The 24,054-nt window shown below is 48.2% G+C and overlaps 2 protein-coding genes across 18 annotated transcripts in view; both read left to right on the forward strand.

The window, feature by feature from the left end:
- The window catches only part of CALR3 (calreticulin 3), a 31,175-nt gene extending 23,387 nt beyond the window's left edge, over nt 1-7,788 (forward strand). The window contains exons 6-9 of the mRNA XM_060006710.1: nt 2,355-2,462; nt 2,541-2,672; nt 3,364-3,456; nt 7,645-7,788. Of these exons, the coding sequence (XP_059862693.1) occupies nt 2,355-2,462; nt 2,541-2,672; nt 3,364-3,456; nt 7,645-7,788 (477 nt within the window). The remainder of the gene's footprint in view (nt 1-2,354; nt 2,463-2,540; nt 2,673-3,363; nt 3,457-7,644) is intronic.
- Nucleotides 7,789-12,920: 5,132 nt separating this feature from the next.
- EPS15L1 (epidermal growth factor receptor pathway substrate 15 like 1) overlaps nt 12,921-24,054 on the forward strand; it is a 101,075-nt gene continuing 89,941 nt past the window's right edge. For 16 of the 17 annotated variants that reach the window (XR_011246402.1, XR_011246400.1, XR_011246403.1 and 13 more), the window contains exon 1: nt 12,921-12,994. Coding sequence is in view for 13 of the 17 variants with exons in the window: in XM_060008110.1 (XP_059864093.1) it covers nt 12,962-12,994 (33 nt within the window). In the remaining 4 variants the exon portion in view is untranslated. The remainder of the gene's footprint in view (nt 12,995-24,054) is intronic. The other variant, XM_060008113.1, reaches the window with a different exon arrangement.

Raw genomic sequence — 24,054 nt, forward strand, 5'->3', positions numbered from 1 at the left:
CCAGATTCTGAGACTTAGGACGTTGAGAAATCTTTTGGGGAACTCAACCTGCTATTAAGCTACTTTTTTTTTTTTCCATTTACGTTAGTCATTGTTGTAACATTCTTCTTTGTACACCAAACATTATGCCAAAATGTAAGCTATTTATCTTAAGACAATTGTCTTTGCCATAACTGAGAGTACTGTAACTGATGTTTACAATTAATTTCTGGCAACTTAAAATACTAGTGGCATTGCTGTCTAATAGTCAAATACTTCATCATAGATGGAATGTAATTATGAAATTAAAATGGCATCTTGTTTAGACTTAAATTATTTGGCAACCCTTTTCTTTCATAGATGATCAAAAGTAAACTTCCATGAATTTGGAATCCATGTGTCCAATCAATGAGAATGTCTTCAGATTAGAGTAAAATCCCAATCATATAAGGCTTCCCCATCATTTCTCAAGAAAAAGAAAAAAGGCGGGAAGTTTTACTCTCCCTTTCTTACCTTCAAACCAAAGTAAAAAAAGTAGTTTTTCACCTGGAAAGAGCATTTACTTTAAACAAGGTACAGAATGGCAAAGAAACTGACGCTGAGGCTCCCAAGCTCAGGAGATACGGGTCTTAGGACTGAAATCCTGGCTGCCTCTGGGCTACAAGGATGCCATCCTAGCAGTGCAGGTGTGCCTTGGTGCCGGGTGTACATGAGGCAGGTCCCCAGAGGAGCCAAATCATCCTTTCAGAAAGCTCGTTCCCAAACTGGCCATGTTCTGTCCATATGTTCAGTTCTGTGTGATCTCCTAAACAGTGTGGTTCTTTATGGTGTTACCATTTGATAACCCTCATTATAGAGAGTCGGCTACTGACTGAGTTGTAATCATTTCCTGGATCCCAACACAAGACTGGCTCACCTGTTGCCAGTTGGGGTCGGGGCAAAGAGCAGTAGGAGAGATGATTAACTGCCATTTGCCATCGTTGAGAAGTTCTAGAGTAACGTGGAAAAGCCACAGTCTCAGTGCAACACTTTTACTATTTCTCAGTTATTCTGAAAGAGAAAACATCATTGTATACAATTTTTATGCTTTGATGTGTTTATGTGAATTATTATTAATCCAGAGCAAATTTTTCTCATCCATTCATTTATTCAACAAATATTTATTTGGGACTTCCCTGGCGGTCCAATGTTTAGGACTCCACCGCTTCCATTGCAGGTGGCATGGGTTGGATCCCTGGTCGGGGAACTAAAATCCTGCAAGCCGCAAGCCGTGTGGTGGGGAAAGAAAGAAAGAAAGAGAGAGAGAGAGAGAGAGAGAGAGAGAGAGAAAGAAAGAAAGAAAGGAAGGAAGAGGGAGAGAGAGAGGGAGAGAGAGGGAGAGAGAGAGGGAGGGAGGGAGGGAGGGAGGGAGGGAGGAAGAAAAAGCTCCATTTAAAAAAACAAAAAAAATGTATTCAACACCTATTAAGTCACCTTCACATAGACATGTGTATATATGCATGTGTAGAAATATGTATATATGTGTATACCTGTGTTTTATTTGTTAAGATTTATTATTTATTTATTTATTTTATTTATTATTACTGTTTTGGCTGCATCGGGTCTTAGTTGTGGCGTGCGGGCTCTTCATTGTGGTGTGCGGGCTTCTATCTAGCTGTGGGGCGCAGGTTCCAGAGCACATGGGCTCTCTAGGTTGCAGCACATGGGCTCCAGTTGAGGCACGTGAGCTCAGTAGTTGTGGCACATGGACTTAGTTGCCCCGTGGCATGTGGGATCTTAGTTCCCTGACCAGGGATTGAACCTGCATCCCCTGCATTGTAAGGTGGATTCTTTACCACTGGACCACCAGGGAAGTCCCCTGTGTTTTATATATATGTGTATAGTGTGAGTATATGTATAAGGGCTGAATAATACAACTGCTTTTCTCCTGCTACCCAGCAGTCCTCAGGTAAATCTTGGGACATTCCTTAGTTGTCCAGCCTCTCTCCGGAACAGTCCATATATGACCATGATGTAGAAGTACAGACTTAACCTAATCAACAGTAAATATGGCCCGTCTTCCCAACATCACTTTTTGCCCCATCATTTTAACTTTGGCCACTATTTCGAGTTTTCCACAGCACCGTTCCTCTCAACAGCATGGGAAGAGTGCTGTCATCATAGATGCGGTTAGGGAGAAAAAGCAGGCAGTGCGTGGTCCTGAAGCCCCCGGTGAGGGAGGGAACCCCAGCACTTAGCCCTTCGACCATCAAATGGAGGAGGACACGGGGAAAAGTGCAACCAGGGTCACAGGTCTGCCCCTGCCTCTTGGGAGTTAAGAATTTCCTTTCTCAAATCTGAGAATCTAATTTTTTTCCCCCTACACATATTTTAAGGACTGGGAGAAGCACTTTCTGGATGCCAGGGCCAGCAAGCCGAGTGACTGGAACAGCGAACTGGATGGGGACTGGCAGGCGCCGATGCTGCAGAAGCCTCCATACCAAGTGCGTGGCATCTTCTTCCCTCCAGCCCCCTCCCCACCCGTGTCCCCAGGGTCGACCACATACAGTTTGTTGTTGCAGGATGGCCTGAAACCAGAGGGCATAGACAAAGATGTTTGGCTCCATCAGAAGATGAAAAACACCAATTATTTGATGGAATATGACCTCTCAGAATTTGAGAACATTGGTGCCATCGGACTGGAGCTTTGGCAGGTCACTTGGTTTTAAATTCGCTTTAGTTTAATAACTCTGGACTTCAGCCTAAACTCCTTAATTCACATAGCTAGTATTTGAGCTCCTGTTGTGTGCCGGGCACCCCTACCTGGACCCAAGACATACAGTCGTAGACAAAATGGACATCCTTCCTGCCCTGGGTACTTCTTGTCTGCCTTGCTGCTCCCTGGGAATTTGCCTGGAGCTGACCTTGTGGTGCCTGTCAGCTTTAGGATAAGACTGAAGTTTCAGATGTAGCATGTCCAGGGTGGAGCCTGAGATTCTGCATCCCCAGCAAGCTCCCTGGCGGTGCTGATGTTGCCCATCCATGGCTCACAGTTTGCACAGGAAGGTTCTCGAGTATCGGTTCTCAAACATCGCTGAATGCTCGAGTCACTGGGGAGTTCTTGAAAGTCTCAGTGCCCCGGTGGTACCCCAGACCAGCTAAATCAACATCCCTGGGGGTGAGACCAGGCATCAGGAGTTTTTTTAAATGTTCTTGGTGGTCCCCATATGCAGCCAAGTTTGAGAACCAGTGCCCTGTAGGGAATAGATATTCTAGAAAAGGGTATCTGCATGTCCTACTATTGACAGCTAATCACTGTTACAGTACTGAGCAAATGACAACTGTTTATTTTGTGGAAAGTTTCATTTTTCACATCAGTAACGAAGGCCTTATTTTCATCCACAGGTGAGATCCGGAACCATCTTCGATAACTTCCTGATCACAGATGATGAAGAGTACGCTGAGAATTTTGGCAAGGCCACCTGGGGTGAAACCAAGGTACAATGAACACAATGAACTTTTCTTTCATAATTCAGTTATTTCTGTACTTAAGTCTCACATATAGGAAAAGCCTTGATGAATTTTTACTAATGAACACCCCACCCAGATCAAGATACAGAAGGTCGCCAGAGCTCCAGGAACCTCCTCACGATCCCTCCCAGCAAGCACCCACCCCCAAAGGAATAATGGTTCCACTTCCATCACTGTAGATGGATTTGACTCCTTTTGAAATTTATGTAAACGTAGCTACCCATTATTTATTCATTCAGGTAGTGTTGCGAAGTTCATTCATATTTTTGCATACAGCAGTAGCTTGTTCTTCCTTTGTGAATATTCCAGAAGGTATGTATCCATTCTCTGTGGATGCAGCTTTGGGATGCTTCCAGTTTGTGGCCTCATGGATAAAGCTGTTCCCATCATTCCTGTACATGTCTTTCAATGGACACATGCCCAGGAGTGGACAGGCTGGGTCACCAGTTCTTACACAAACGTTTTCAGTGTGTCATCCTGTTTACATTCCCTTCCTTGTCGTCGAGAATTTCAATTGTGTCGCATCTTTGGCCATGCTAGGTATTACTGTCAGTTGTTGTTGATGAGTCACTTTTATTGAAGTATAATTTACATATTGTGAAATGTACAGTTCTATGAATTCTGACAAACACATATAGTTATGAAACCACCACTAAAAATCAAGATGTACAACAGTTTCACCACCCCAAAAAGTCTCCTTGTAACCAAGCCCTCCCCTACTCCAGCAATCACTGATCTGATATCCGTCCTTATAGTATTTTTGAAGTATAGTTGATTTACAACGTTGTGTTAGTTTCAGGTGTACAGCAAAGTGATTTAGTTATAAATGCATATTCTTTTTCAGATTCAGAATATATATATACTTTTTCAGATTCTTTTCCATTATAGGTTATTGCAAGATATTGAATATAGTTCCCTGTGCTATACAGTAGGTCCTTGTTGTTTATGTCCCTATAGTTTTGCCTTTTCCAGAATGTCATATAAGTGGAATCATATAGTATGGAGTCTTTTTGAGCCTGCTTCTCACACCAAGCATAGTATCTCCAAGATTCCTCCGTGTTGCTGAGGTTCACTCAGTAGTTTCTTCTTATTAGTAGTATCTTCTTATTACTGAGTAGTTTACCTGCTCGCCAGCTGATGGACATTTGGGTTGTTTCCAATTTTTTTTCTTTCTTTCTTTCTTTTTTTTTTTTTTTTTGGCTGCACCACGGGGCATGCGGAATCTTAGTTCCCTGACCAGGGATCGAAGCCGCACCTCTGCAGTGGCAGCAGTGGAGTCCTAACCACTGCACCACCAGGGAAGTCCCAGGGGTGTTTCCAGTTTTTAACAGTATGACCAAAGCTGCTATCAATGTTGCGTATAGTTTTTTTGTGTGGACGTGTGCTTTTATTTTTCTTGGGTAAATACCCAGGAGGGGGTTGCTGAGTTGTATGGTGTATCTTTAACTCTATGAGAAATTGCCAACCTGTTTCCAGAGGGGCTGCACCGTTTTTCAGTCTCTCCAGTCTCACCAGCACTGGGGACTGTGGGTTTCTATAGGTGTGTAGTGGTATCTCTGATTTTGTTTGCATTTCCCTGATGACGAATGAAGGTGGGTACTGTTTCATGGCTTTTGTGGCCATTTGGAGATCCTTTTCTGTGAAATACCTGTGTTTTAAGATGTAAGTTTTGTTATTATTCAGGTATGGTGAGGCCAGCAGATCAGGAGATGACCTCCATCAAAAAGATGGTTTATTTTACTCACAGATCCCCAGAGGAGGGGCCACGCCATGCCATTCAGGGCCACATGGGGAAGCACCAGGTTTGGTCAGGTGGCAGAGGGAGAGTGTGGAAGATGTAGGCAAAAAAGTTTGTTTTGGTTTTTTGCAGGAAGGAACAGATGAAGCTGGATAAGCAGGCTTAGGATTGGCTAGTTTTAAGAATTTCAGTGGGCTCTGGGGTACTGGTTGTCTAGTACCTGGCTGTGGGATAATTAAGGCAAGGAGAAATCAGCCCTGAATTGAGCCCAGTAGTGGAGGTCGTTAGGGATGTGAGCTCTGAATGTAGTTTGCATATGAAAAGAGTGCTTTTTGGCATTTACTATCTCTAAGAATGGGCCCCCTTGGAGGGGCCATCCCTCCTGGGTCAGCAAGGCCCCAGATATCAAAGCAAGAGAAACATATGGTTGATACAGCCTGTTTATGTCGCTTGCCCACTTTCGCATTGGGTTATTTGACCTTTTCTTATTTAGTTGTAGGTGTTCTTTATATATTCTGTCAAGTTCTTTGTCAGATAAGTGCATTGTAAGTGTCCTTGACCACTCTGTGCTTTGCCTTTCTATTCCCTCAAGTGTGAAGCACTCCTGTATTATTATTTTTTTTAGTGTGTATTTTGAGGCCCCTATCCTGAGAAACCAACTTAAAAACTTAGCTCTGCCTTCACATAAAGAAGATAAAATATCTTCCATCAGTACAAATTCATTTATAACTCTTTGGAGCTAGAGTACTGACACTAAAATGTATGCTTTTAATGGGCATAAACATTTTGTTTCTCATGTTGCTAAGCGCCAATAACTAAATGGTGGCGCTGCTCACCCATAAGGAGAGAGTGGTCAGTGTCTTCTGGGAGTGCCATGACTGAGAGAGAAAGGTCTTGGAGGACCCTCCACACTGTTTTAGCCAGAAACTTTGGGTTGTTAAATTGTATGCAGGTGAGTTTAAGTTAAGGGTGATACACAAAACATCTTCCTGCTTTTAATCAAAATCTCCTCATTCCCTTATTTTCACTGATAAGGCGTCTTCCATGTCATGTCCGTCACACTGGGACCAACTGCAAAGCAGGTGCTTAAAATTTGAGGGCTTCCCTGGTGGCGCAGTGGTTGAGAGTCTGCCTGCCAATGCAGGGGACACGGGTTTGTGCCCCGGTCCGGGAAGATCCCATATGCCGCAGAGTGGCTGAGCCCGTGAGCCATGGGCTGAACCCGCTGAGCCTGCGCGTCCGGAGCCCGTGCTCCGTAATGGGAGAGGCCACAACAGTGAGAGGCCCGCGTACCGTAAAAAAAAAAAAAAAAAAAAATTGAACATTTTAAGGCATTTCAGGGGAAAATTTCCCCTCCACTGATGAAAGGTGGTTATCACTAAGTGATTTTCTCATGAGCCCTTTCTTCTGTTTTCCTTTTTTAAAAATTATTTATTTATTTATTTTGGCTGCACCGTGTCTTAGTTGTGGCAGGCGGGCTTCTTAGTTGCGGCATGCATGCGGGATCTAATTCCCCGACCAGGGATCGAACCCCGGGCCCCCTGAACTGGAAGCGCAGAGTCTTACCCACTGGACCACCAGGAACGTCCCGAGCCATTTCTTCTTGAATCTGATTTCTGCAGCAAAGTCTTCCTAAACTCTTTTTTCAGGAATGACTATGGGACATTTCTTGACGTGTCTTCACTCATCTAACCATTCTTTTAATCATACATGTCTGGAATTGCTCATTCAGGCTCTGAGTCCTCTTCTCATTACTCATTCACTTGTCAGCTGGTTGAAGGACCGGCCCAGGTGCTCTGGGAATAGAAGAAGGAGGCTGTATCCATTTCCTGGGGCTGCCATAACAAATCACCACAAACTTGCTGGCTTAAAACATCACAAATGTATTCTCTCCAATTCTGGAGGCCAGAATTCCAAAATCAGTATCAATAGGCTGAAATCAAGGCATCAGCAGGGCCTTGCTCCCTCTAAAGGCTCTAGGGGAGAACGCTTACTTCGCCTCTTGCAGCTCCTGATGGGTCCTGGTGCTCCTTGGTTTGTGGCCGCACCCTTCTAATCTTTGCTCCCATCTTCACATGTCCTTCTCCTCTTCTGTCTCTGTTTGTGTCAAATCTCCCTCTGCCCCTCTCTTATGAGAACAGTATGATAGAATTTAGCATCCACCTGATAATCCAGTAGAAATTCTTCATCTCAACATGCTTAATTTAATCACATCTGCAAAGACCCTTTCCCCATAGGTATAAGGTTACATTTACAGGTTCCAGGAATTGGGACCTGATTACTGGGGGGTTCTTTTTCAGCCAACCCCCAGCTGGTGTGGAGGCTTCTAGAAGGCAGGGGCAGGCTGCATGCTGACACCCAATCAGCCCACAGGAAGCATAATCCCCAGCTGCCGGGGTCTTTGTTTCTTTCTCCAGGGCCCAGAAAGGGAGATGGATGCCATACAGGCCAAGGAAGAAGAGAAGAAGGCCCGAGAGGAAGATGAGGATGAGCAGATGATGGGCAGGTTTGGTGGGAGAGAAAATATCTTCAAAGGATTCCACAAGAGGAATGAACTTTAATCATCCCCACCCCAGCTAAAGATGACTGGTAAAACCTTGTTTCTACTTAAATCAACATTTAAAAGCTCAAATGTCTACAGACGTGGTCATTTGTCTAATTTTCTTTGAAAAATGTTCCCATGCTTCTCGGTGGGATCGGTCTGGTTTTCCCCGAGCACCTTCCACCCCCTCCTCCCCGACCCCAGGTACCCAGAGACGTTTCCTTTGGACAAACCGAAGTGCTGGAGGAAGCCCGAGGCCAGTGAGAGTCTGGCCAAAAACACAATGCTCTTTTCTTAATCCCCAAAATGTTTTATAAATAAAAGGTGGTAAAACTTACCTTGAAAAAGGAGAAATGATGCTTTATTTCTTTGGGTTGTAAGTTACTAATAGCTTATGTGAAACTTTTCCAGTATGGAATCTTTATGCAGCATCGTTGGCGTGGAAAGGTTTTGCGTGCCTCATTTGCACGCTGCTTATTCTGGAGAACCCAGGCCTTGTGCACAGATGTTTAACATTCCATAAAGGAGCTTTTTCCCCCACTCTGTGACCCACTTCCATGGCCGTTAGTTCTCTGTAAGACAGAGGAATGAAATTCATTCTCTCAAGTGAAAATAGTGATTACTTCGCAGCTAAATTTTTTTCCTTAAATCAAATGACTTGCTTAAAAAAAAAAAGAAGCCACACATAGCAGCCTTCTGTTTTGAAGAGCTCTGTTTTCACGCAGAAATTTGTGTTGGAAATAATCAAATTTAGGACATCATGTTACAAATAAGCCAAATAAAATCGGAAATTATATAGAACGTATTGATAGGTGATCAGTGTGAAAAGTCTGGCCAGGAAGTGAAGGTCTGGCAAATTTTGTTCTGGCTTTCGTTGAAGTTGGCAGACCTTTGACCTTGAACTTTTTCAAGGTCCTTCAACTTTTTGAGCTGACAGTCACATTGGTCTTCCCAGTTTATCGGGGGTTATCAGTCTCAGAAGCTAAAGACTCGCTCCCTGGAAGTGCAGGGGTGGGATTCAAACACTGCCCACCTTTTAAATCTCTGAACAATGGGAGAAGTTAATGAGGAAAGAAGCAGTGCTAGACCTCGAGAGAAAATGCTGGAAACAATTGTACAAAATGGGTCAGACCAGCTCAGACCCTGCAGAACTCATCTTCCGCAGCAGTGCTGTCCTGGAGAACTTTCCTCATCTGCGCTGGCAATACAGTAGCCACTAGCCACATGTGAGGCCTTGAAATGTGGCTGGCTGGTGGGACTGAAGAATGAATTTTATTTTTAATTAATAAACTTCATTTTCTAGAGCAGTTTTAGATTCCTAGCAAAACTGAGCAGAAAGTAGAGAGAGTTCTCATATACTGTCTGTCCTCACACCCTCACACCCTCCCTTACCAATGACATCCCACACCACGGTGGTATGTTTGTCACAACTGATTGATGTGTCACACGGACACATCATTATCGCCCAGAGTCTGTACTGTGCATTAGGGTTCACTCTTGGTGTTGTGCCTTCTATGGAGGAACGAATTTTTAATCTTATTTTATTGTAACATTTATTATTTTTTCTTCCAGTTTTATTGATATATAATTGACATACAGCACTATATAAGTTTAAGGTGTACAGCGTAATGATTTGACTTACATACATCATGAACTGATGACCACAATGAGTTTAGTGAACGTCCATCATCTCATATAGATAAAAAATTAAAGACATAGAAAGAATATGTTTTCCTTTTACTGAGAACTCTTAGGATTGACTCCCAACAATTTTCATTATAACATACAGCAGTCTTAATTATATTTATCATGTTGTACATTATATCCCTAGTACTTATTTATCTTATAACTGGAAGTTTGTACCTTTTGACTGCCTTCATCCAATTCCCCCTGACTCCCACCTCCTGCCTCTGATAACGACAAATCTGATCTCTTTTTCTATGAGTTTGTTTCTTTTTGAAGTATAATTGATCTGCAACACTATGTTAGTTCCTGTTCCACAGCATAGTGATTTGATATTTCTATACATTTCAAAATGAGAAAGTCTTTACAGATGTAATCAAGTGATAATGACATCATTAAGGTGGGTCCTAATCTGATATGACTGGTATCCTTATAAGTGGGAAATTTGGACACAGAGACAGACATGTACAGAGGGAAGACCATGTAAAGATCCAGGGTGACACCATCTTCAAGCCAAGAAACACTGGAGGCTACCAGAAGCTTGGAAAGGGGCATGGAACAGATCCTCCCTTACAGAATTGTAATTGATTTAAATTTAAACTTACATTGCCATATGTGGCGAGAGGCCACTGTGTTGGACGGTGCAGCTTTAGACTCTGGTGAAAGAGGCCCCAGGACGGCTGATTACTGCCCAGGGTGGCAGGCACAGTAGTAGAGGGAGTTCCAGGCCACTCTGCTGCTGGCCAGGTGAGACTCTCACCATTGAGCCTCTGGTTCCAGTCAAGACACGATAGTCTCTGTGGTTTTTGTTGCCCCTGTAGACTCTTGACAGCGAGGCTGGAAGCCTGCACAATTTTCCTAGACAACCTTGCCCGTTAGTGCCCCATCACGTTCTGTGAGAAGGACATCAGAAGACGGGCGAAGAGGAGAAGCCATTTTTTCCAGGCTCCTGCCGGCACCTTAGGCAGTGGGGATGATAGTGGTGACTTTAGCAACAATGGCAGAAGCAGTGGTGGCCGGTGAGGACCGGTATCTGGGTTCCTGCTCAGGGCCCAGTGGTTGTGGGTTTGGGGTAACACCCTTTCCCTTTTGACTTTTAGTCCTAAAGAGGCTAGCAGCTTCCTACTGTTACTAATCTTAGGTAACCTTGCATTTCTCCTCTGTTTTTCCAATGCTTTTGCACTCAGTCTCCTGTTACAAATTGTCCTCTGTTTGAAATATCTAGGATGACTTCTCTTTTCCTTATGGAACATGGACCAATAAAGCACCCAAGGCAGCTAAAAGCCTCCATCACCCCCACCAGGACCACCACTGCATCTTTCCAGCTGTTCCACTTGCTTCCATCCATCCCCTCTCCATCCACTTTGCCTACCTTATCCTGAGCTGCTGTTCTAGAGCAGCTGTTCATGTTCAAAACCCTCTGGTGAGGGGCTCCCTGGTGGACCCATGGTTAAGACTCTGCTCTCCCAATGCAGGGGCCCTGGGTTCAATCCCTAGTTGGGGGACTAAGATCCTGCATGCCGCATGGTGTGGCAAAAAAAAAAAAATCTTAAAAAAAACACACCCTCTGGTGGCCTCTCATTTCTCTTTGCACAGGGAACTGAGGAGCAAAGGAGCACCATGAGGCTGAAAACTTGGAGCTCGGAGAGCAAGGTGGTCTCAAGATGAGGCTGGATCACATGCGGTCTTATTTTATTGCTCTTCACACAGGGCTCTCCAATCAGACCATATGTAATCCAGCCTCATTTCAAGACCCTCTGTCTTGCTGTCTGAGTTCCAGAGCCTCATTCTCAAAGTGCCTCTTCGCTACTCAGCTTCTTCTGCTTGTGATGGTTCCGAGGCCCCACCATCGCTGCAGTCAGGCTCAACCTTCAAGTGTCACACCATTGGCCTACTCTGTAGCACTTATCACTGGTTATCTATTTCCTCATGTGATTTTTAAAAATCAATTAATTAATTATTTTTTTGGCTGCGTTGGGTTTTCGTTGCTGCACGTAGGCTTTCTCTAGTTGCAGCGAGCGGGGGCTACTCTTCGTTGCGGTGCACCAGCTTCTCACTGCAGTGGCTTCTCTGGTTGCGGAGCATGGGCTCTAGGCACATGGGCTTCAGTAGTTGTGGCACACAGGCTCAGTAGTTGTGGCACACGGCTTAGTTGCTCCACGGCATGTGGGATCTTTCCCGGATCAGGGCTTGAACCCATGTCCCCTGCATTGGCAGGAGGATCCTTGACCACTGTGCCACCAGGGAAGTTCCTCCTAATGGGATTTTTTCATGTCTGTTTCCTTCCTCTAGACCTGTGGTTCTCACAATGGGGGGCCTGGGGACCAGCAGCCTCAGCACCTCCTGGGGATTTGTTAGAAATGCAAAAATCTCAGGCCCCACCCAGATCTGGAAACCAGAATCTGGAAACCTAGTCTACTTAACAAGTCTGGGTAGCTCCAGGGTGAGACCTGTTTGTGTAGAGTGTGTGTCTGCCTGGCCCACAAATGGAGCACCTGTACTCAATGAGCATTTGATGGTGAATGGTTGTTGAATGAATCACAAAGCACACTGTGCTCATTTGAAGGGCACGAGGTATGTCAAGTCACTGAAGACATTGGAGCAAGCAGCTGTGAGACTCCAGAGGGGAGGAGGTGGACAGGAAGCTGTGCCCTCACTACCCCAAGATCGCACAGCCTTCCAGCTTGTCTGCCTGAGAAGTGCCACTATCACAGGACACCACGTAAGGGGAAGCTGACCCGTGCTGAAGAAACCTTGTGCCACTGTGGCCAGCTACTCAGCAGGACCTTCCTTCCTCATCCTCTTAGTGGAAACCGGCCACAGATGAGTGGGTGTCTATAGTAAAAAGAAGGCAAAACATGTCTAAACAAATAAATGTGCCTCCATAATGGTCCTCCAGCAAACACCAGGTGCCTGCTCTGTGCAGGGCTCAGCGTGAGGCATAGAGATGAAACGATAGCAAACACATATTACCATTCCCTCTTTTCAGAAGAGGGGATTGGGGGCGCAGAGAGGCTACTTAAATGACTTGCCAAGATCACACAGCAAGAAAGTGGCCACACACACACACACACACAGCTATCCTAGGAACAGGGCGCCTTGCTGGGCAGGGTGAGGGTCCCGTCGCCAGGTGGGCGACAGCCTCTGCATAGTGCTTTTGCCAGGCGCACGGCAATGGGAACAGCATCCCTAGAAGAGGGCCCATCATCGGCTAGGACCCGGAGGGGTAAGGAACCTTGGCAGACGAGCCAAGGAATTGGGAAGGAGGTGGTGAAGGAGCGCGTGAGGCACTCTGCAAAGGTCCCGGGCCCCGCCCCCTCCAGCTGGGGCTAGGCGCGCGCGGCCCCGCCCTCAACCCCCTCTCCTTCTGGCTCCGCTGAGCTTGCGCGGCCCTGCTTCGGCCCCGCCCTCTCCCAAGCCGGGCTGCGCGCGCACCGCCCCTCGCACCAGTGCGCACGCGCGGCCCCGCCCTGTTTCCCCCGGCGCTCTGAGCCCGAGTCCGCGGGAAGATGGCGGCCCCGCTCATCCCCCTCTCCCAGCAGGTACGGGCTGGCTAGGAGGGCGGGCGGCGGGGGCTGCGCCGCCGCCCGTGCGGGGCGCTAGGCGGACGCTGCGGGGAGGCCTAAGCGCGAGGAGGCCTAGCTGGGCGGCGGCGGCTCGCGCTGAGGGGCCCCGGCGGAGGGCGGGCGTGTGGTCCTGAAGGTGACAGGCCGGTCCGGCCTTCGGCCTCCCGCACCAGAGCGACCCAATGCGGGCGGCGACCCCGCAGGCGGGGCCGCAGTGCGTGTCTGTTCCACCCGGGGCCCGGCGTTCTCCGCAGCTTCCAGGCCGGGTGATGCACGGTAGCATTGGGCTGCCTTCCGGGGAGGTGGGCCAGGGGAGCAAGCATTTCTGCGGGTGCGGCAGCCTCGCGGGTCTTTGTCTCCTGCCGGGTCCCAACGCCGGGGCGGCAGTGTCCCCGCCGCGGCGGAGGGCAGAGCCCTGCCGGAGCCAGGACCTGCCAAGCAGTGCGATCCCGGACTCTTCTCTTCTTCCACTGGGAGCTGCTTCCGCCACCCCTACGCCGTGAAGGGGGTCGCAAGTCTCCGGGCGCCTTGCGGTGCCCTCAGATCAGCCAGATGCTCTTACTAAGGGGCAGTATCAGTGGCGCGACACAGACGTGCAAAAAGAGCCATGCGCAGGCAACCCTGCCTTCTGGGAGCGACGTTCATTCATTTATCCATCCGTCAAATGTGCGTCGGGCCAGGTGCTGGGAGCGCAGCAGTCACCCAGACCAACAAGGTTGCTGTTGTCCTGGAGGCGACACTCTCGTGGGAACTAGAAACTACCTGTGTCCTGCTAGTAACAGCTGCTTTTATTTGCTGAATATCTGTGTTGTACCAAGCACCGTATTATACGCACTTTGCCAGAATTATCTAGCACAGCATTGGGATTGAGAGTGAGGACACAGGGTCACATCATCTTGTGTTCAGATCTTGACTCCAAGGCTTACTTCTCTGACTGTCCTTGGACGAAGCTCTTAGCCTCTCTATGCCCCAGCCACCTCATTTGGAAAATGGGAATATAAAAAAAGTATTGGGGTTAGGTGAAGATTAAGCATGTAAAGCACTTAGAACAGTGCTTGGCACATCGGACTCACTCATTGATTCTGTAATTATAACCATTATTTAATTCTCTGGCAGATTTGGACATTTGGAAATAGAGATTACAGCTGTGAGAATGCCAAACCCCAGGAGAGCTGTTAGGCAGGTTGACATGACTGGTCAGCTGATCCAAGGAGAGAGACAGTGCGTACTTGCTAAATATTGCCAGAACTAGCCAATTTGTAACACTGTCACTAAATTAAAAGCATTAGAGACCAGTGGTTATGAATTAACAGATATGAAAGTGCTCTGTAAACTATTAAGTGCCCTACAGATGTTGGGTATTATTATTGATAGCCAGTTGCTACCTTTTAGGGTATGGTGGGGTGTGTGTGTGTGTGTGTGTGTGTGTGTGTGTGTGTGTGTGTGAAACAGGCTTAGGCTCATTTAATGAGGAAGCGCCCCTGGTTTTTAAAACTTCCTATCCACTTTTCGGCACCTGCCTTAATTTGAACTTTTTTTTAAAATTAATTAATTAATTTTTTTGGCTGCGTTTGGTCTTCATTGCTGCGCGTAGGCTTTCTCTAGTTGTCGCGAGTGGGGGCTACTCTTTGTTGCAGTGCACGGCCTTTTCGTTGTGGTGGCTTCTCGTTGTGGAGCACGGGCTCTAGGCGCGTGGGCTTCAGTAGCTGTGACACACGAGCTCTCGAGCTCAGGCTCAGTAGTTGTGGCGCACGGGCTTAGTTGCTCCGCGGCATGTGGGATATTCCCGGACCAGGGCTCGAACCCGTGTCTCCTGCATTGGCAGGCGGATTCTTAACCCCTGCGCCACCAGAGAAGCCCTTAATTTGAACTTTGATGACAATAGCTAAGGTTAATTGAGTGCTTTAGAGTTTATTAAGTGCTTATCCACACAACGAAGAGAGGGGATTCTTACTTCTTACGTTACTGATGAAGGATTAGCTTTAGAGGAAGGCAGTGGTTTGCTGCTGTGAAGTAAGGTGTGAAAACCTGAATCAGGTCATGTGATTCATCTGCTTAGCACCTTTTAGAATAAAATCCCAATCCCTCCCCAGGAATCCCTGCTGGTCAGGTGCCTGCCAGCCTCCCCTGCTTCTTTCTCACCCTGGCACCCACACTGCAGCCATACTTGCGGCTTTTCTGTTCTGCTCGTAGTTTAAGCTCTGTCTGTCCTTATGATGTCCCATGGGCTGTTCCTCCTTCCTGAAGCGCTCATCCCTATTTCTTACCTTCGTGGTGCCAGTGCCTGGCTCCTTTCAGGTGGCAGCTCAAATGTCATTCTCCCCAGAGGCCTTTGCTGGTTACCTGTTGTAAGTCCCCCTCCCCTAGCACTGTGCCTCCGCCACACCACCCGTCAGCACCAGTCATGGTCCACAGATGTCTGTGGGTCTCTTTGCTGTCTGTGTCCCCATTAGACCAGACGTAGATCTCTTGCTCAGTGCTCCTGACTCTGTGCTCAGCACCCAGGGGGTGTCAGGTAAACCCATGAAGCAGGGACCAGCGAGTTGCATCACCCAGCACCCTTCACAGGTGGCTTTTCTTCCCTCCATGTGGCCTGGGGTCTGGGCCCTTGGGGGTGGGAGCATATTTGAACGAGGAGCTCGACAGCCTGAATCCCCTGGTCTCTGACAAGTTCAGGTCATTGACTGGTGTGCTTTTTCCTTTTCCTTTGTTGAATGATGGCATGGCCAGTCTTCCTTCCTTGGGTAATTATGTCAACATTTACACCTGTTAAGTGAAGCACTGCGCCACATGTTCCTGTCAACCCAGGTGTGAGGCACAGACCTATCAGGCGCTTCCAGTCTAGCTGAGGCTAACACGAGTTCAGTTCAGTCTAACACGAGTTCACAGTTATTACAGGGGAAGCATGCATATAATTCCAGGATAATTTCTGGTTGGGGTCACTAGGGGAGCCCCCTGGAGCAGGAGGCCGTGGTCTGGTTGGTTTGAGGTGTAGGGCACACTTGGAATGTGGATGGCCAGCTGAGGGTGAGTGAAGCGGGTAGCCAGTGGGATTGTGGATGGTGGGGTGTTTTTCCTCTGCCTCCAGCCCTGTCTGCGTTTTTCCCATCAGCATCTTTCCTGGTCTGCTCCCTACTCTGCCATATCTGTGATGTCCCCTCCCCATGTAGTCTCCTCTGACCCTGAATATAAATCTTGTCAATTTGAAGAGTAGGTAGTTCTCCCTCTAGAAGTGATTTTTTCCTCCATCAATGTCTCATTGATTTATGTTTCTCCCAGCACCCCCCTTCACCTCTCCTCTTTAATTGCGGCCCACCCTGGAAATGCACCTGTGTCCCTTACCCCCTTTGTACCCCCTTGTGCTCTTGTAGGCAAGGTCACCAGTAACCTACAAGAGCACATGGTGGTCCTTAACCCCAGTGGCCTGTCCTTGGGACTGGTCCTCCTTGAGCCCTGCAACACTTGTCCGTCACTGTAGCCTGCCCTCAGCCTTTACTGTCTCTCTTCTCCCAAATTTCAGCCTCTCCTGTTTGCATCCTTTCTTTCTGTTTGTTCCTGCCTCTGGTGCAGAGCACTCTTAACACTGCCTCCCAACCCTCCCCACCCTGCAATGGCTAGAACCTCATGCTGTGACCTCCTGCTGCATCCTGCCTGCCCCAGAGGCCTCTTTGGTGGTGTCTTCCTTCAGCCCCATCTGAACGGAAGTTCTCCCTCCTGTACCTTCTGTGGGTCCCTTGCATGGCCACCAGACCCAGGGAACAATGGTAATGGGAGGAGAGCGTCAGGCTCAGTGACAATGAGAGTCTGCCCGGTGCCCAAGGAGTTCCTTCTTCCTTCCTCCCCACTTAGTCGTATGCTTCTTTTTAATGGGTACCACTGTTTTAAGAGTGTTTTATTCCCATTTTTCAAACGGGAAACTGAGACCCAGAGAAATTAAGTAACTTGCTGAAGTCCCATAGCTGGTGGGTGCAGAGCTGGGGTTGACCCACATCTGTCTGCCTGCAGAGCCCTGCTCTTTCCGCTCTTCTAGGCAGCCTGCTGGCCCACAGCAGCACCAGGCAAATGTGTCTGGAATGAAGACTCAGTGCTTGGGACACTTGTTTGTCCTTTTGTCCCTTGTTTTTTCCTCCAAAATAATTGCTAGTTTCTGTGTCTTACTAGAATGTTAATGCAGTATAAATTGGGGTGGTGGTGGTAGTCAGGTTTTATTTATTTATTTTTATTTTTAAATTCTTATTGGAGTACAGTTGCTTTACAATGTTGTGAGAGCCAGGTTTTAGAGTAAATTTGGCTCACCCTGTAAGATCCAGAGTTCCCTGGCTGTCTCTGTCTTACTGACCTGCCTCAACCTGGTTTTTGTTGACTACGTGGCTCCCGGTAAAGCACGAACATGTAAGTTTTGCCTCTTCTGCCCCAACTTTGAGCTTTAAAACAACTTTCCCCTGCCTGGTTCTTAATCCTGATCGGTTGATCGGGGAAGCAAGTGACTGTCTTTGATCAGATGTATTGGATAGAGTGTCCACTCTCTGATGCCTCAGGCTGTGCCGACAGCCCCGGCCACCGGTGGTGAGAGGCACCTCATCAGCCCCACTCCAGGGCTGCTGTCCACTTTGACCTGAACTGAGCAGCCAGCACTCACTCGGAAAGCTACTCGATATTCTTCCTCGGGACGGTGCTCTTGGAGCCCCATTATCATTTGAGGCCCCTTCAGGGTGCCTGTTTTTCAATGTTAGGGTTCCCAGATATTCTTTCAGTGACCTCAGTTATGCAGTACTTTCTGCACCTCAGTTTCCCCATCTGCAAATTGGGAATAATACTCTATACCTGTTTTATCTGTCTCACAACAGTGGAGTGTCAGAATCCCTCAGGGTGATAGACGTGTGCGCAAAGTGCCTTCATTTGTGTAGCACACTGTTTGTTCAGGCATTTACTGGGCATCTTCTCTTGGCTGGTGCTTTCTGGGCAGCAGGATGTACCAGCAAACCTGAAGACCATCCTGCCCCAGGGAGCTGAGGTTCTAAGGAGAGGGCGCAGACGTACAGAAATGAACAAACACGTACACAGTATAGTGATGCCATCTGCGCTGTGAGAAGTGTAAAGCCGAGGAGGGCACAGTCAGACGCGGAGGTCTGGGAAGGCCTGGAGTCCACACAGGCTCCAAGGACTGAGTAGGAAAGGCATTTGGATGGCTCAGATTATCCTCCCAGTCACCCTGGTCAGTCATCCTTGCTTTATATAAAGGGGTAAACTGAGGCCCAGAGACCTTATGTCACTTGCCAAAGGTGGCACCCAGCAAGCTCACGCTGGCACGGCTCTTCTGACCCCCGTCCTGGGCTCTGCGTTGCACTGCAGTTTCCTGTCTTGGAATTTTTTTTTTTTTTAAGCTGCCAAACGTTATGGTAGTGTGAGGTCTCATTTGTTTTTAAACAGTGGTCCTGCTACTTCATCATTAGGTTCTATGGAGTCTGGTGGAGAGAAGATCACTTGTTTACATTTTTATTTTATTGTTTTTGAATGGGGAGGGGGAGATGGAAAGACCTGCTCGTCGTCTTTATGAGGGATCAGCAGGCTTCCCTGCTGCAGTGGGTACTCACTGCTTCCAGAGGCTGATGGAGGAGAGAGTGGGCCATGCCCAGCCCCCAGGGAGAGTGCACTCTGCTCAGGCTGGGGAGGCTCAGGTCCGAGCTGGAGGAGGGCCGGGTGACTTGCTTGCACTTGGGTGTGTTGGAGACGCTTGCCTGGAGGAGAAGGGGCATTTGGACTGGGCCGTGGAGATCCTGGGAAGGGAGGGAGGCATGGCATTTCTGACAGAGGCAGAGCAGAATGAGCGAAAGCCAAGAAACTGGAACTCCAGCTCAAAGGGCCGAATGTGAGGCCGGGGATGGGACTTTGGGGTACATGTCCCTCTTTTAACTAGGGTGACTTAGGGTTGAAGGGAAGAAGGTGGCATGGTAAAATGGGACACAGGAGTCTGTGCCTGGCCTACAAATTGGCCTGAGACAAAAGGGCCTGACAGGGTGTCTGCTTGTCTAGAGAGTAGCTGACGCAGACGTGGGGGAGAAAAGGAGATCTGCCGGCTCTGTGGCCCAAAGGCTGCTCCTGCGTGGAGTGCTTTGCCCGCCACAGCAGTCTTACTGCTACAGGCTGATGGAGGGGGAAGTAGAGGTTACAGATGACCGCAAACAGCCGTCTCCTCAGATTGCCGCCCGGTTCTGCCTGCTGAGTGGGATTGTTGTAGTTCTTGATAGCAGAATCGATTTGCTGACTGTGTTCTGGACTGCCTGATAGAGAGTTGGTTCTCCTCCTTTTGTACATACTGGCTGAAAGCAGGGAAAGGTGGTGCCTAGCCGTCACTGTCTATGGACTGGATCAGGCCTCTGCCCCACCCAGCACACGGCACCCCTGTATCCTGCACCTCCCAGACCTGTTGCTCTGCCCTGCAGCCCCTAGGCCCTTCTTTCAGTTGCTTGCATATTCTCTCTTGCCTCAGGGCCTTTGCACATGGTATTCATGGCCTCTCTGGATTGTTCTTTCCCCCACTTCATCTCCGGTTAATCCCTACTCCTCTTCATATCTCAGCTGCCACATCACTTGCGTGACAGCCTGGCCCAGCTTTTCTGTTACTGCCTTTGGGGATACTCTGTACTTTTCCACATACCAGTTTGTAATTTTCTATTGGTGGGAGTATTTGATTGATGGTCTTTCTCCCGCACTGCCTAGACCATGTCAACAAAGGCAGGGGCTGTGCAGGTTTTAATTTGACCTCGTACCCTAGGTGCTAGGAGTCATCTGTTGAACTAAAGGCTGACGGGTAGGGCAGGTCCACTTTATGAGAGGCAGTTAGGAGCTCTGGCAGTTCTTGAGGAGTGAAGTGACACGTTTAGATTGTCTGACTGCTTATACAGGGAATGCCCAGAGCTGGGTACTAGCTCAGAGACATTTGCTGTGCTACAGTCCTGAAGTGGTACAGAGCAACCTGGCCTGAGGTTTCTGGAAGAGCAGAACGGCTGATGATCAAAGGAATATGTGGATTGGCTACCAGTACAGGGATCCTCTGAGTGGGGGCAGGAAGCAGGAGGAAGAAGCAGGTGTGGTGTGGGCAGCCAGCAGGACAAGACAAGCCTTTGTGGGAGCCAGGTGGGTGGCACCAGGTGGTGGCTGTGTCAGTTGAGACCAGACCTTCATCACCTTTGCAACAGGCCCTCCAAGCTGGGCCAGACCCAACATTGAGGCACAGCCCATCTCCTGGGGACCCCCCCCCCCACAATGTTACATTTACTGAGCACCTACTTTGTGCTGGCTCAGACCCAAGATAAATAAAACTGAACACCTGCCCTTCAGATGGCTGAACTGGAGCCGGACTCCCAGGCACGGATAATCCGGATACCCTGTGGCGGACATCCTCGTGGAGGTCCAGTGGTAGCCCGCAGAAGTGGAATGAATTGCCTCCACTGGGCTGGACATAGGAGAGGAGGAAGAGGAGACCTGCATCTCCCTTCTTCTTTTCCCTCCTCTGTTCCAGTAGGACCGGAGGAAGCAGAGGTGTGCAGCCTTTCAGTCTGGCTGCTTGTCCCTCCACCCCCATCTTTACAGTTTGCCCCTCCTATCCGCTCTGCCCAGTCAAAGCCCCCGTTCCCAGACGCTGGTCACCCGGGGTGTCCCAGAGTGGTGTTGCGGAGAGATTTGGGGCACAGGTCTTGCATGCAAGTAAGGGAGTGTGGTTGGATACCCACTTTGTGCCCATTCACCACTGACTCCCTGTTAGGGAGGTGTCATTGTCATCATTCTTGTGCTTATTTCTGAACAAGGAAACTGAAAAGGGAGAGAGGCAAAGTGCCTGGTGTCAGACCCCCTGGGGAGGTGGGGTGTCTCGGTTGGCCCACAGATCTAAAACTCCCGTGGATGCCACGCTGTGGGCTCCTGGGAGGGCAGGAGCAGCTCTATCCCTGCTGTGTCCCAGCATCTGAAGCAGGCAGGTGATGGTCACCTGTTGATTGATTGCTGCGTGCTCTGAATAGCAGCCAGGAGCGCAGTATCTCTCTAGCTGCTCTTGTTGGTAGTTGATTGGTGGGAACATTTTGTATTTTATGTCTTGGGTGAAGAAACAGGCATGTACGTACTCTACTGGTGACGAAAGTCAGGGCACCCCCCTCACCCCTGGGCCAGCATCCTGATGGCCAGGCCCCCACCCCTCCCCAGGGTTCCCGATGCCTCTTCACTTCTGCTGTGAGAGGGTGTGAGAAGGGGTTCTCTGATTTACTCGTGACAGTAACAAGCATCCCTGTTGATCCATAGAAGATTGGCTTTTCTTAACCCACATAGGATGGGCTTTTCAACTTTACATTTCCAGTGGAGAAACAAAACTATCTTCTTTCAGGCTGTTTTTAAAGAGGAAAGATTAAACAAGAAAAAAACTTGACAGTGAGCCCCTCTTTAGGAGACTGCTTAACAAGGACTCTGAAGTTTTGGGGATGGATTAGCCCTCTAAATTCCCCCACACCCGAGAAACGGCACTATTGGAGGTCCCAGAACCCTATAGACTTTGGTATGTGTGATCACAGATGTTTCTTCCTTTGGGTGTCTTCTTTGATAAAGATTAGGGCGGCTTCTGTGCCCTCAGTGCACCTCTACATCCATTTTGAACATTTTGAACACTACCTCTGTGGAGAAGAGGGTTCCCAAAGGGATGAGCTGATACCCACGATGCCTAGTGGATCGGGCAATCCTGTGGGTCACTGTGGTGCTCACACATCAGGCCATGGAATCAGCATTTTATTTCAGGCCAAGTTTTTAGTTATTGGCATTTGACTTTTTGATTTTTTTGTTGCCTTTTTGCCACCGGAAAATATTCTTTAATTCACAACCCTGTAAGTGGGTTTTTATAGGTATGTACTTAGCCTACTATGTGTGAAATTGTATGTTTAAAAAAAACAACCACTGAGACTAAGAGAACTGATAAAGACTGTTCTGTCCTGGTGTTGGGAGCAGCTCAGCCAACTAGTTGAGTGAGAAAACGAGTACGATATGTACTATAGAGTGTTCAACATTTGGTGAAATATTTTATTGTTTGGTAAAAAGATCATTTGTCACGGCCAGCTGTAAGGATGACAATTCTTTGTAGATAAAACCTGTCCTTCTGTCTCAGTAACAATAATAACAACCACCATAAAAATAGTTATAACAACTGCTTCCCTTTGTAGCGTGTGCTTTACCTACATATTCTTCTTTTTTTTTGAGTGTATGATTTTTTTTTATACTGGAGTATAATTGCTTCACAGTGGAGTATAATTGCTTCACAATGTTGTATTAGTTTCTGCCAGTACAACAAAGTGAATAAGCCATATGCACACACGTATCCCCATATCCCCTCCTTCTTGAGCCTCCCTCCCACCCTCCCTTTCCCACCCCTCTAGGTGGTCACAAAGCACCGAGCTGATCTCCCCGTGCTATGCAGCAGCTTCCCACCGGCCATCCATTTTACATTTGGTAGTGTATGTATGTCAATGCTACTCTCTCACTGCGTCCTAGCCTCCCCTTCCTCCCTGTGTCCTCAAGTCCGTTCTCAACGTCTGCATCTTTATTCCTGCCCTGCCACTAGGTTCATCGGTACCATTTTTCTAGATTCCATATATATGTGTTAGCATACAGTATTTGTTTTTCTCTTTCTGACTTACTTCACTCTGTATGACAGACTCTATGTCCATCCACCTCACTACAAATAACTCAAATTTCGTTCCTTTTTATGACTGAGTAATATTCCATTGTATATATGTGCCACATCTTCTTTATTCATTCATCTGTCAATGGGCATTTAGTTACCTACTTATTCTCATTTGATACTTTTATAGGAATGGTCAGGGCAGTCACTGTATTATCTCCATTTTACAGATGGGGAAACTGAGGCCCTGAAAGGCTTTGTAGCTTTTCACTCTGCCTCTGAGGCGTGGAGCTTTTTTTTTTAATAAATTTATTTATTATAATTTTTGGCTGCGTTGGGTCTTTATTGCTGCGTGTGGGCTTTCTCTAGTTGCAGCAAGCGGGGGGCTACTCTTCATTGCAGTGTGCGGGCTTCTCATTGTGGTGGCTTCTCTTGTTGCAGAGCACGAGCTCTAGGAGCGCAGGCTTCAGTAGTTGTGGCTTGTGGGCTCTAGAGCACAGGCTCAGTAGCTGTGGCTAGTGGGCTCTAGAGCACAGGCTCAGTAGTTGTGGTGCACAGGCTTAGTTGCTCCGCGGCATGTGAGATCTTCCCGGACCAGTGCTGGGACTCGTGTCCCCTGCATTGGCAGGCGGATTCTTAACCACTGTGCCACCAGGGAAGTCCGAGGGGGGGTGGAGCTTTGTCTGCCTGAGAACTGACCATTCTCCACCCATCTTACCCACTCCCTCTCGAGGTTTCATCTAAATCTCACCTGTGCCATGAACAAACTTTTCCTGAAGGTATGGGCCCAGCGCTGTGGGTGGGGTTGAATAAATGTGAAACTTCCACCCCCCAAGTAGTGAAATGTAGGGAGGGGGCCCGGTCATAACAGTAGCCTTAACATAAATTAGGAGTGTGGGAGAGAGGGACTCATTTCAGCTCGGAATTTGGGCGACGTCTTACAGCAGGGGGTTTGGTGCTGGGGCTGGAAGGTAACTGGCTTTCATCAGGCAGATCCCCCCTCCCCCCAGGATAGTTTGTGCCCAGACAAGGGTGAAAGGTGCACAGTGTGTTCAGTAGAGCATCTGCCAGACCAGGAAGGAAGGCGGGGCTTGACAGCTGTTTGTGTGTCTGTGAGCAAGTGAGCGTGTGTGTGTGTGTGTGTGTGTGTGTGTGTGTGTGTGTGTGTGTGTGTAGGGGTGAGTTTGGGGGAAGTTAACCTGGCAGGGCCAGGAGGTGGCTTTGGGGTGCATCGAAAGCATGGCCGGGTGGAGCTTCACACTCCCTCAGCAACCACAGAGCATCTTTTCGTTTTGGCGTGACCTCGTGCCACATGGGATGGAGGGGGAAGCTGGTGAAGGTGAGGTTCCACCTGAGAGGCTGGGACCTGGTCACAGGT

This window comes from Delphinus delphis, chromosome 3, assembly GCF_949987515.2.
Source record: "Delphinus delphis chromosome 3, mDelDel1.2, whole genome shotgun sequence".
Taxonomy (NCBI): Eukaryota; Metazoa; Chordata; class Mammalia; order Artiodactyla; family Delphinidae; genus Delphinus; species Delphinus delphis.